We start from the raw sequence: 13,536 nt of genomic DNA, 5'->3' as shown, positions 1-13,536 counted from the left end.
GGGGAGACAAACATGGTATACTGGGAACTACCCCCACCCCACCATTCCTCAGGGGAGACAAACATGGGATACTGGGAACTACCCCCACCCCACCATCCCTCAGGGGAGACAAACATGGGATACTGGGAACTACCCCCACCATCCCTCCCACCATTCCCCTGGCGTAAACAAGCATGGGATACTGGGAACTACCCCCACCATTCCTCCCACCATTCCTCAGAGGAGTCAAACAAGGGAAACTGGGAACTACCCCTACCCCACCATCCCTCAGGGGAGACAAACATGGGATACTGGTAACTACCTCCCTCAGGGGAGACAAGCATGGGATACTGGGAACTACCCCCACCATTCCCCTGGCATAAACAAACATGGGATACTGGGAACTACCCCTACCCCACCATCCCTCAGGGGAGACTACATGGGATACTGAGAACTACCTCCCTCAGGGGAGACAAACGTGGGATACTGGGAACTACCCCCACCATCCCTCAGGGGAGACAAACGTGGGATACCCCCACCATCCCTCCCACTATTCCCCATGGGTAAACAAGTACACAAGCGTGGGATACTGAAAACCAATTCACCCATCCCTCCCACCATTCCTCAGGGGTAAACAAGCGTGGGATACTGAGAACCAATTCACTAATCCCTCCCACCATTCCCCAGGGGTAAACAAGCATGGGATATAAGGTGCCTATTCTGTCCTGGAATCCTCACAGGGGAACAAGCATTAGGAGCCAGGGATCTGTTCTGTCAATAAGAGATGTTATGTATCAAACGTGTATCAAACGTGCATGAACCAAGCACAGACTGACGTAAGAGATCTGCTAGCTCACCTTGAATAACATCAACCACTTCGTTGGTAGCCCGAGATCTTGTGATTAATAACAATGCTGGAAGCTGGTCTGTTTTATAGTTCCTAATCTGACTGGCTGCTACACTACCGAAGTGACGGGTTGCTACTGTGATTAACCTGGAAGTAACAACATCTGACATATACACACACTGACATCACTGATGTGGAGTCAAGAATCAATAAAGATTATGTTTTGTAGCCATATCACACCATGTCAGCTCGGCACAATTCGCTTTACAGAGTTGCGTCCCAGAAACCTATGATTGTGGGTTGAAATCCTGGTTTGCTCCGATTATGTTTCTAGGTTTGTCAGCACCATACCCGTGCTAGTTGTTTCAGCAAAGAGGTAAACGTCTGAGACCTGAATAACTTCTTGCTTTCCTCACACATTTAAGTTGACACGCTGTGATATAACTGGAATTGTGTTAAAAGAGGCATTAAACCCAACTCACTATGAGGGAGGAAAGCCAGAGTGATGCAGGGCTTTGGTATTTACCACTTTGGGGAAATCCTCAGAACAGACATGGTGCTGATAGATCAAGGACCTATATCAGGAGAAAATTCTGATTCCAATCAACAGATCTTATCACAGCTTAGGGACACAATTTTTCATGGCACCTAAGACCATTTAGAATTCCATTGAAATCTTGCCTGATTGAGTGAATGGGACATGGCAGGTGGCGTGATTGTAGTTCATGAGAGAGTATTCTGAAGACAACCTACTTTGCCCGATTGGCTTCGAAAGTCATATCCCATGCCCAGGTTAAACAGTTGCTACTGAGGTAATTGACAATGCCTTCTGAACACAGCAGCTGGGAGCAGAAGACGTTGGAGAAGATGCTTCCCTCATGGTGGAGGTAGATGGCAAATAACTTTCTCTGCAGCACAAAACAAGATTGTCATATAGAAACGAAATTTCTTGTAAGTTTTACAATAAATTATATATCTATACTACTTATCCTATTTCACACTTTGCATTTCTCTCGTCTCAATCAATCCTAGAGTGGAATTTAACCTTGAACCTGTTTTCATCTTCTAGAAACACCTAGCCTGTTAGTCCCTTGTTTTTCCAGAAATCTATGTTAGTTAAACCTCCAGTCTGAATGGAGGATTTCACTCATAGTATTTATTTCTTTATAATTACGTCATCTAGTTTCAATATACTGTTTTTTATCATCTGAACATAATAGGGTGTACAAACTGTTAATGATTGCCATTTTGACGTGATCATATTGAATACATTGTTACCAGACTATGTATTGCCTGAAGTAACATGAACATTTGACATACAAAAGAAATCTGGGAAAATGTGCTGTTTTCCTGTTTTCAATCAAACTAAGTGTTATTCACTTGATGCTAGCCCAAGATAGTGTGCTGTGATCATGGTTATATTTTGATTTATCATATTGTATTTGTGACTTCAGTGTATATCCCTCTTTATATCATGGGATCATCTTAATGCTTGTTTTGTTTGTATAGACACAAGACTTTCTGACAGAGTCTCCACATTGTTACTTGGTGAATCACTGCGGTGAGAATCAATGCTTGTACAATACAGAACACATCACCCTGACTGACTCACATCTTTAGCTTTGACTTGTAAGGCATCACGGATAGCATCGTCTAATGAACCTATGTAGAACACAGGATGGCAGTCTCCATACCTGGAATGTAGGAGCTGTTTAGTTGGGGGTATAAAGACATATGACTATGTGGAACACATCTGATGATTTAACACTCAATCACTTCATTAATAAAGAAGCCTTATAAGGAGATAAGTAGTGAAGGAGAGAGGGGAAGGAGAGAAGGAAGGTGAGGGTGGTGAAGGAGGGAGGGAGGTGAGGGAGGGAGGGTGAGAGGGAGAGGGAGAGGGAGGGAGGTGAGGGAGGTGAGGATGGTGAAGGAGGGAGGGAGGTGAGGGAGGGAGGGAGGGAGGGAAAGGAGGGAGGGAGGGAGAGGAGGGAAAGGAGGGAGAGAGAGAGGAGTGAGGGGAGAGGTGAGGGGGGAGGGAGAGGAGGGAGAGAGTGAGGAGTGAGGGGAGAGGTGAGGGGGGAGGGAAAGGAGGGAGAGAGAGAGGAGTGAGGGGAGAGGTGAGGGGGGAGGGAGAGGAGGGAGAGAGTGAGGAGTGAGGGGAGAGGTGAGGGGGGAGGGAAAGGAGGGAGAGAGAGAGGAGTGAGGGAAGAGGTGAGGGGGGAGGGAGAGGAGGGAGAGAGTGAGGAGTGAGGGGAGAGGTGAGGGGGGAGGGAAAGGAGGGAGAGAGTGAGGAGTGAGGGGAGAGGTGAGGGGGGAGGGAAAGGAGGGAGAGAGAGAGGAGTGAGGGAAGAGGTGAGGGGGGAGGGAGAGGAGGGAGAGAGTGAGGAGTGAGGGGAGAGGTGAGGGGGGAGGGAAAGGAGGGAGAGAGTGAGGAGTGAGGGGAGAGGTGAGGGGGGAGGGAAAGGAGGGAGAGAGTGAGGAGTGAGGGGAGAGGTGAGGGGGGAGGGAAAGGAGGGAGAGAGAGAGGAGTGAGGGGAGAGGTGAGGGGGGAGGGAGAGGAGGGAGAGTGAGGAGTGAGGGGAGAGGTGAAGGGGGAGGGAGAGGAGGGAAAGGAGGGAGAGATGATATAATAATTCCAATATCATGTTACTTTTGTTGCAGGTTTTACAAAATATTTTAAAAATTATAAGAACCATAACCGTAGCACTTTGGTACATGTGCTTGCTATTGCAGGATATTTTTACGTATGGAACAATTTTACTTGTCACCGTAATGTAAACAATATTTTAATGAAATTTTGAATAAAACTAATAAAATATATTACAAGCATAAGTCCCGATATACAATGAGCACATTTTTATAACCAGATAGTATAATAATAAAATTGCATACTTCACATCGGATCTGTTGACTGATATTTCCAGTGTTACATGCTCTTAGTGATCAGCTGTTAATGTCTGAGTTGGAAAAAACATTGTGCCAGTGTAAAACTTGAGAAATGTAAGCAAATTTTGGGAGCCATGCTTTATCGTGTGCTAAAACTGACTTAGCGCTATATTGATGGGCCAAATAGCGAGGGAACACTGTACTTAAGATTCCCGTTCTGTATATGGTGTATCGATAAACAGGCCCAGGTGTATCATGTTCGTATCGTGGGTTAAATATCACGATGCATGCGAATATTGGTGTATCATTTCGCCCTTAGAGATAAGGGGGGGGCGGAGAGGAGGGAGAGAGGAGTGAGGGAGCGAAGGGAGGGGGAGGAGTAATGGGGAGAAGATGAAGGGAGTTTCTGAGTTTTTTGAGAGGGATGGTAAGGGAGTAAGGGAGGTAGAGATAAGGAAGGGACGGAGAGGAGGGAGAGAGGAGTGAGGGAGCGAAGGGAGGGGGAGGAGTAATGGGGAGAAGATGAAGGGTGTTTCTGAGTTTTTTTAGAGGGATGGTAAGGGAGTAAGAGAGGTAGAGATAAGGAAGGGACGGAGAGGAGGGGGAGAGGAGGGAGAGAGGAGTGAGGGAGCGAAGGGAGGGGGAGGAGTAATGGGGAGAAGATGAAGGGTGTTTCTGAGTTTTTTTAGAGGGATGGTAAGGGAGTAAGGGAGGTAGAGATAAGGAAGGGACGGAGAGGAGGGAGAGAGGAGGGAGAGAGGAGTGAGGGAGCGAAGGGAGGAGGAGGAGTAATGGGGAGAAGATGAAGGGTGTTTCTGAGTTTTTTTAGAGGGATGGTAAGGGAGTAAGGGAGGTAGAGATAAGGAAGGGACGGAGAGGAGGGGGAGAGGAGGGAGAGAGGAGTGACGGAGCGAAGGGAGGGGGAGGAGTAATGGGGAGAGGATGAAGGGAGTTTTCTGAGTTTTTTGAGAGCGTTGGTAAGGGAGGGAGGGTTTTTGGAGTATGGGTGCTTGCACTAATCCAGAGTAGTGCCAATTTATAAGTGCTAGCCGACTGAGATACCATGCCGCAGTATAACAGGGATACCCCAGTATACTGACTCTCAGCCAACCAGTCCTTTGTTTTTATCCTCTTCATGCCAAGTACCATCTTTTAATATCTTTCAGTATGACATGGCCGTGACTCGAGCCACCATCCTTCCACTCTCCGAGGGGACACTATCCACTAGTCCACCTATGTGGCCATGGAGAGATGAAGGGTGGAGGGAGGTGGTTTGAGAGTTGAGAGAGAGGACATGAAGTTGTTGATAAAGGGAGAGAACTGTTCAGTAACTGCCAACCCATGTATTCATAGTGACCTCATAGATGAGCTGCTTGACGATGCACTTGATCTTGTGACATCTCAACTACCTCGACATAACTACACTTAACACAGCTCGTACCTTTCCTTGAATTCTTTGGTAAAATGTTCCAAGGCCTCTGTTTCATCATTTACTGATTCAGGCACTGTCAAAAACAAATATTAGTGAAAACATTTTTCTAAAACTTCATAGAGTCTATCTACATCTCATGAGCTATAATCAATAAAAACCTGATACTAAATAATCTAACAAAGTCTACATTAAGTATGAATATAAGCAATGGTGGCATTAGCATGTTTATAATCCATGATACTACTACCCCACAAAGTGAGTCCAGGTAGCGAAAACTATCCTGAAATAGCCTCAAATGCATAATCAATTACAAATCATCAACTTCCAACATCCGGCCAGGGCATATGTTCTAGTGGTCACTGACAAATGACCACACTCTCATATTTGAAACTGCAGGATAAGGACAGGTGCTGTACTCAATACCTGCACACTACTAGTGGACTGAATCCCGATGTACATTTTGTCTGCTCTTTGTTCAACATAAAATAATTATACTGTACAATCTCATTAAAATCAGATCTTAGTTCTCGCCATCACTAAACAAAGATCTGAGGACATCCCATTACGGGTCATGTCGAATGACTGTACACAAAGTTTACCTAAACTTGTTATCTCGGAAGGTTAAATAAAAGCACAAACAGCAAATTATCTACACTCAATCTGTCTCTCAAGTCCATCAGGGTGTCAGACTGGTTCATTGTCTAGTATACTGACTGATAGTCATCAAAAATGTCCTATTGATTATTTTTTCATATTCCGTAACGATAGAGAGGAAGGTTGATAAAATCATGGAAATGGCCAAAAGCCAGAGACACACACTCAAAACTTGTTGTTATTTTCTAAAATAGTTGCCATGGTCATGATTGTGTCTGCATAATTATCTCTGTTCATTTGATTATTTGGTTACATGTATGTTATTCCCTTGTATCTTTCAAGGGCAGGCCAGATTAACCCTTCACCTTCCATGTAAAAGGCGACTACAATGGTAAGTGGTCACATTATTGAGATGAAGCTGTGTGTAATAGAACAGATGAGCATCCTATTACTCACATAGATGAGAGTTGATTATTTTCTGCCCCAGATACCAACGATACAAGTCTTACACATAGCATATCATATCCATTGTATTTCACAGGGTTAAAGCAAATTTCATAATTTCTATAAAAAAACACAGATGTGTTTCCTGTTTTTCTAGACTTGGTAGCATTTTAGTTTCCTGTTATTGTCAGTTTAACCTACTTAGTGGTTCGTGTTTCCTGCTTTGGGGAAGTTCCGACTCAGGGGCGAAGATGTCATCTTCCAGCGTATAGGGCTCCATGGCCGTGTCTTCATCACTGCTATCTATCTCCATCACGGCTTCCTGCAACGATGTTAGTTGGATACCAGTCAGACATGACACTTATCTACTACTCCCACATCAAGGACATCACTGGAAACATTCTAGTCAGGATCTCAATGACTCAAGTAGCTTTTTTCATATTTGTCGGCCACATTCATATAACTGGAATATTGCTGAATGCGGTGACTAATAAATAAACTAATAAACAATCACATTTGTCAAATGTTTAAAAAGTTATAAAAGGAAAATAATTCACAGCAAAAGATCTTCCATTTTTTTTATAATGAAATCTCCTATTAAATAAGTCTCATTCTGTTGCATTAAGTTTACTTTCCGTCATATCTTTCTCTGAAAGCACAGAATTGATATGGCTACTATCATTAGTAGAAGTAGTATTAGTTGTAGCATGTTGTAGTAGTACTGATCATTTTTTAGTACTAGTACAAACATAAAAGTTAGCAAATTACTTGCTGATCCAGTGTCCAGCTTCAGCTGAAACAAAAAAATTACCTCAGTTGTCATTTTTGATTTGTTCTGAGAAGATGAGGCCTTGTGCATCTCGAATTCATGTTTTGGATAAGATACACCTGTCCTGCCCAAGAGATCCTGAAGTAAAAACATTTATCAAACTTGGCATAAGGAGATTGAATGACATAAAACAATACATCCTGGAAGAAGCTCAGTAAGGTGGGGGTGGGGGATGGAGGAGAGATGGGAGGAGGGTTGGGGTGGGGGCTGGAGGAGAGATGGGAGGAGGGTTGGGGTGGGGGCTGGAGGAGAGATGGGAGGAGGGTGGGGGTGGGGGCTGGAGGAGGGATGGGAGGAGGGTGGGGGTGGGGGCTGGAGGAGAGATGGGAGGAGGGTTGGGGTGGGGGCTGGAGGAGAGATGGGAGGAGGGTTGGGGTGGGGGCTGGAGGAGAGATGGGAGGAGGGTTGAGGTGGGGGCTGGAGGAGAGATGGGAGGAGGGTGGGGGTGGAGGGTGGGGGTGGGGGCTGGAGGAGAGATGGGAGGAGGGTTGGGGTGGGGGCTGGAGGAGAGATGGGAGGAGGATGGGGGTGGGGGCTGGAGGAGAGATGGGAGGAGGGTGGGGGTGGGGGCTGGAGGAGAGATGGGAGGAGGGTTGGGGTGGAGGGTGGGGGTGGGGGCTGGAGGAGAGATGGGAGGAGGGTTGGGGTGGGGGCTGGAGGAGAGATGGGAGGAGGCAAATCATACCCTGAGGATTTTTTATTATTCAACTTGATCCTGCTCCCCAAAAATTCATTTGCTTGTAATTTCATCATGTTCATCGCGTATGGGCACTGTTACATGCCTTAATAATCCCTCTTAAACCTATTAGTCTTGAGGTGTGGTGAAATGGGGCTTAACGTTGTGTTCAAGATTACTGCACTTATACAGACACTATCAGTGGCTAGGGTCCATTCAGTTTGTTCATTGTGTGTTGCTTTCTGAATTTGCATCTGCAAGTTTACAGTGATCAGCTGATTACTGCTATATCACACCGGCCTGTAAGTTCAACCCTGGCAAACCAGTGGTCGACAGCATGAGCAATGATATTTGTTTTAAGGGCACGATGACACAGTAATCCAGGTCACACATCTGTCACCACTCGATCAGCATCCTGGTCCGGTATCACCAGGGAGAATATTTTGTGGCTAGATAAGTGAGTGCCTACTGAACCCACCTCATCCTTGATGCCATCTGGCCAGCCGGACCACACCTGGAACCTGGAGGCTACGTCAGTCAGCACAAACACCGCCTGCTTGATCTACACACAGAACATGTTACCAGCTAACACTCAGTGTCACAAATAAAAGAGGTATTGCATTATTTACCAAACACAAATATTAACCTGTTTCAAAGACTAGACTCAGTAACAGTAGAGAGATCACTCTGTAACTGATATACTATGTTCAGTGATATCTTGCAAAATGGAATGCCTGGGAACTATCAAATGTATGTCTAGTTATCCCCTGGGGCTGGTAGGGTAGTTTAGTGGTTAAAGTGTTTGCTTATCATACCAAAGGCTGGGTTCAATTCCACATATGGGTACAATGTGTAAAGCTAATTTCTGGTGTCCCCGGACGTATTATTGCTGAAAGTGGCGTAAAACCATACCCAATCACTTACACAGTTATCATCTGTGGGTATCTAACCTTACTTACTTTAAACCCTGTGGGTCCATTGAAAACATCTGCTGTCATCAAGACAAAGAACAGTTTAGACTACCGTATTTGCCGTACTAAGCACCCCAGACCAACTTCTATCAACTTCAATCTGCAAGTACTCTTCATAAACACCACCGTACTAAGCCAAAAAAATTTACATGACAGCCTATACTTACTTTTGTATATTACAGTGTATAATGGCAGTGTACAAGCATATAACTGCCAAATAACTATTATGGAAAAGTTTTGTGTTTCACTGATAGTTGAACCAATGACAGTTTTAACTTGTGTATGGTTTAAATAAGCGCCCCTTTGTCAATTTTCTAGGCACACAGGGTACTTATTACAGTGAATATGATAAATTTGTATTTAGAAAAACTTTAAAGTAGTTGCTTTAACTAACCTCTCGGACAGATTTACTCCCTTGAAACTTGAGTGGGTAGTACTGGTACTTGCTGCCGTCGATGAACTTGATGTTCAGGGTGTACTCCCGGTCGAACATTTCACATGGACTGAAACACAGAATGATGAGAATCACTCAACATAAACACAAGAACATAACACTGAATGAACAGTGACTGAGCTATGCTTAATGTCATCTTGAACAGAAGTGCTGTTACATCACGATATTACCCATAAGGGCACAGACATAGGTAAAATTCTTGTCAGTAATTGTCACTAAGCATAATAAGACTGTCCCATTGTGTTATTGTTTGTGGTGAAGCCCACAGCAACGTGATATCATATGAACGTATTGTCACATATAACTGAAGACGATGACATCCACTGTTCATGATGGCCTTATGTGACGTTCCACTGATAGAGCCACTGAGCTGAGGTCTCCATTTGAGATCAGGAAACCCACATTTTTCACTTTTTCTCATCACCAGACTACAAGTAATATAAAGAAGAACCTACAAGCAATGTGGAATTACGGATTATCTGTCCTTCTTGAAATCATATTGAAAGTTCTGTGCCGAGGCCCGGAGCTTTCAAATTAATTCACTTCGGACAAATATTCCCTAATTCCTTATTGCTCTTAAGATTATTATCTCAGTGTGTCAACTTTTACACAGCAGTCAACAATATTCCAGCTATATGATGTCAGCCTGTACAGAATCCTCTCTGGACCAGGCTAATAAGTACCTGACATGAGCAGCATCCCCAATCTCATAAAAAATCAGATCTTAGTTCTCCCTAATGCTAAACAAAGATCTGAGGACATCCCATTACAGGTCACGTCAGACCCACATTTTGCGAACTTTGACTGACTAATGAAATGACTGATAAGAAGTCTACATTAGCCAATCAGAAGGCAGCTTTCTCAAGCTTTATGGCACTAGTTTCAAACTGGTGACTACACTTTGAAAGATATTTTGACTAATTCTCGATAAAAAATTTGAAAACTAAACAAAAAAAGATTCTGGAATGGCTAAAAGATAGCCTTGATTGTATGGATTCAGCAATAAAGCCCATAACTGTCGTTCCAAATACCTAATGTTAAATTTGTTTTGTGGTTGCATGATTAGAAAACACATTCCAACTGTCACTTTCATGATCTGGTAAGCGACTCTCTGATAGGACGAACGAAAGGTCATTCTGATGTTACCCGTAATGTTTAGTGGTAGCTAGAACTAAGATTAATAATCCCACACCTTCAGGGTATGATGACATACCAAGGGTCATACCAGAAATCAGGTGAACTAGCGGATCCTGGCATGGCTAAGAGATGCAACTAATGCTAAAAATTACATCCTTGCTTAACAGAAAGTGATCTTACTCCTCCCTGACTGGAGCATTGGGTTTTGTGAGCGTTGGGTTGTTGATCTGTGGTGTCAGCAGATAGAGCTTGTTCTGCTTGGGCAGGTGCAGGTCTCGTAACACAGTCTGCAAAAAACAGTGTATGTCTGGAAAACACTTACCATACAGCCTTACATGTCTGCTCATACAACACATCCAAAATAGACATACTCTGACATTTTCTGCAAAGATTTTGCTTTCATAAATGTAATTTTTACAGAAAATTGTATATTTATACACTCAAATTATGCATTTCTTCCTTCTTCCTTCTATCGATCTTTCTTTCAAGGAAACATGCTTAAACAAAGTTTCCAAACAATTCACCCGACACATCCCAGAATCACCATGGTCACCAACCAAACAAATGGGTCATGCACTGTGATCCTGTGCATAGCGACATACAGGACATGATCACATGACTACCCTTGCCACATCATTCTAGATGTGGGGATGTGGGTATGTTTGGGATGGTCCGGATGGTCGGGAGGGCATATAGCATGTGAGATAAGTAAGCATATTTAAGAAATAAACGACGAGTGGGACTTGTTAATTGTACGACAAATAACGACCATGAGACGTTTATTTCTTATATGAGATGAATGATCTGGCCGTCCCAGAAGCTGATTCTTCACGATGAAGTCCCAGCAAACGCCCATTAAGACCTTCCCATTCTTTAATTGCTCAAACTGAACCCTGTTGAATCCAAAGCATGGACCTCGCTCACTCCAGCGTCTTTAAGGCGATCAACTCGAAGTCCTTGTACACCACCTCTACTGAAGTCCAATGGTGGAGAAAGACTGTAAGATCCCAAGTGGACGTCCGGAAGTAAGACAACTGATCAGCCAACTTGTAGGACCGAATGAGGGACTGCAGCTCAGCAACCGTAAAGATCTTCCATCCAGTTATAGTAGCAATGATGGAGTTGATCGCAGCAAGATAGGAAAGTGGACCAGTGGACAGCTTCTGAGTAGATCATAAATGTTGGAGCTATTCGGCGACCTGATGAGGAGAAGCAGTGGTCAGCTTGGTGATGTCATGAGATAGACAGTAGGCTTTGAAAGCTTTCCATTTGTGGTCATATAGGGTCTTAGTAGAGGTGTGCTGAGCCTCAGTAATGGTCTTGGCTACTCTCTTCGAATAGCCATTGGCGACAAGCGACTTCTGGATTGGTCAAAGTTGAAGTTGACCTTTTTGAGTAGGGGATTCCGCTGAAGTCCAAATATCGAGCAGCTGTTGCCATTGGAGTAGAGGTAGGGGCTGTCTGAGTACCAATGTCATGAGACGTATCCTCGACCACCTGTCCTGAGGGACAAACATAATGCCCAGTCTGGAGTTGAATAGAGCCCTGGTGAACTAGAGCCATTGAGTCGGAGTCATCTCAGACTTGCCAACGTTGATGAGCCACCCTACCTGATGAAGATGCTGTTGTGTAAACTCGACATGGTACATGAGGATGTCTGGATCTGTATGGGCCTGAAACCAATCGTCGATGTATGACTCGAAGGTGAACCCTCAAATTTGGATGAACTTTGTGATGGGCTTGGTAATGCGGGTAAAAAAGCATGGGGCCAAATAAATTCCAAACGGGAGCACCTTCCATTGGTAGTGGCAGCCTTAGAAAATGAACCGAAGGAAATGGGGATGCTCCCCATGGATGGGTATGTGTAGATATGTCTCCTGGAGGTCAATACTGACCATTTGGTCACTGAATCAGATGACCGGTCGAAGTGGATTGATGTCACGCGAAAATGCGGAGGGTCTTCCAGATATAACACTTCGAATGTCTTCATATTGAATATTATCCTGAGATTCATGATGTCTTTCTTCAGGACCAGAAAGATCAGGTAGTAAAACCCTTGGGTACTAGGGTCTGGACCTAGATATTCTATAGCATGTTTTAAAAGCAATGTACCGATAGTTTCTTTTAGCACAGGAAGGGGTGTTGGCATTGTTGACCGAGTTATGATCAGCGGCAGCCTATAATCCTTCTGCAGGAGGAGTGTGACAAAAAGACCGGTCATGGGGAGTCTCTACAATGCGTACGACTGGAGGCGGAAGTTCACTTGGAGGATGAGTTGATTGGCAGACTCGCCGACATCCCTGGAAGCGGTGAATGACACAGAGCCCAGAGAACTTGGAGATAGGACTGCTGTCCTTGATGGCCATAATGGGAGGGAGGCCACGAAATGAAATAGTCTTCACTCCTAGAACTTCATGGAGGTATTGAAGGAACAAATTGAGGTTGACGTCGTTCCCTCTTCTGATGCTCCTCCAGATGCTGCTTTTGAAATTGGAGGAGGTCCACTGAAATCTGGAGATGGGTGCCTAACATCCAGAAACATCATGTGAAAGAGCGGGGGATGACCATTGACTGGTAGCTGATGATCGTGGATCGCTAGAAGGGTCAACATGTGGTGCTGTCAATCTGGCTTGGACAAGTCGTCTGCAAAGAGAACCATCCGGACGTCTGAGCCAGTCCGAGGCGTGGACATGGACACACTGGGGACAGACACACTGTTGAACCGGTACAGCAGCAACATCGTCTGTGAGAAAGCTATCGAAGATGTCATCCAAACCACGGACAGTGTAGGTAAAGTAGACACTGGAGAAGGTTTGACGACAGAAACAGAGGAGTGGACAGCCAGTTTGGTGACCCTCTTAGGCTGCTTAGCAGAGGACGACACATGTTCTATGTCTTTTGGACTTTGACCGCCAGACAACGTCCCACTTGTGTAATTTGCATAGGTAGATGGGAAAGGATTTATCCGTGAGATAGGAACAATGGAAATATCTATTGTCTCTACAATTGCCGTGAAAATTACAAGAGAGATCGCGAGGATCCGAAATGGATAAGGCTTGTCTGCACTCGAGACATGCCGTGGTATTTGCATGTTCGGTACCCACGATCCCTCAGGTTACAAACGTTAAGTTAATACGAAATATTATGATGAAGGGAAATCCGCAAATAAAAAAGAAAATGCATTCTGTAAGAACTCAAAATGTATTCTCAAAGAACTCAATACACGTCTCAACAGTGTGGCAATGAGAAAGAGAATGGTGTGGCAGGGGCAGTCATGTGATCAT

General features: G+C 44.5%; 1 protein-coding gene across 1 annotated transcript in view; it reads right to left on the bottom strand.

Moving 5' to 3' along the window:
- LOC139478307 (FAS-associated factor 1-like) overlaps nt 1-13,536 on the bottom strand; it is a 45,333-nt gene that overhangs the window by 16,265 nt on the left and 15,532 nt on the right. Inside the window, exons 5-13 of the mRNA XM_071260730.1 lie at nt 10,433-10,539; nt 9,056-9,164; nt 8,169-8,252; nt 6,997-7,092; nt 6,387-6,507; nt 5,157-5,220; nt 2,439-2,520; nt 1,580-1,734; nt 837-973 (exon numbers count right to left, since the gene is read on the bottom strand). Coding sequence (XP_071116831.1) covers nt 837-973; nt 1,580-1,734; nt 2,439-2,520; nt 5,157-5,220; nt 6,387-6,507; nt 6,997-7,092; nt 8,169-8,252; nt 9,056-9,164; nt 10,433-10,539 — 955 coding nt within the window. The remainder of the gene's footprint in view (nt 1-836; nt 974-1,579; nt 1,735-2,438; nt 2,521-5,156; nt 5,221-6,386; nt 6,508-6,996; nt 7,093-8,168; nt 8,253-9,055; nt 9,165-10,432; nt 10,540-13,536) is intronic.

This window comes from Haliotis cracherodii, unplaced genomic scaffold (assembly GCF_022045235.1).
Source record: "Haliotis cracherodii isolate W230 unplaced genomic scaffold, xgHalCrac1.p SCAF_4, whole genome shotgun sequence".
NCBI classification, from domain to species: Eukaryota; Metazoa; Mollusca; class Gastropoda; order Lepetellida; family Haliotidae; genus Haliotis; species Haliotis cracherodii.
Note: the sequence above shows the minus strand (reverse complement) of the source record. Positions and strands in the feature narration are given on the sequence as shown.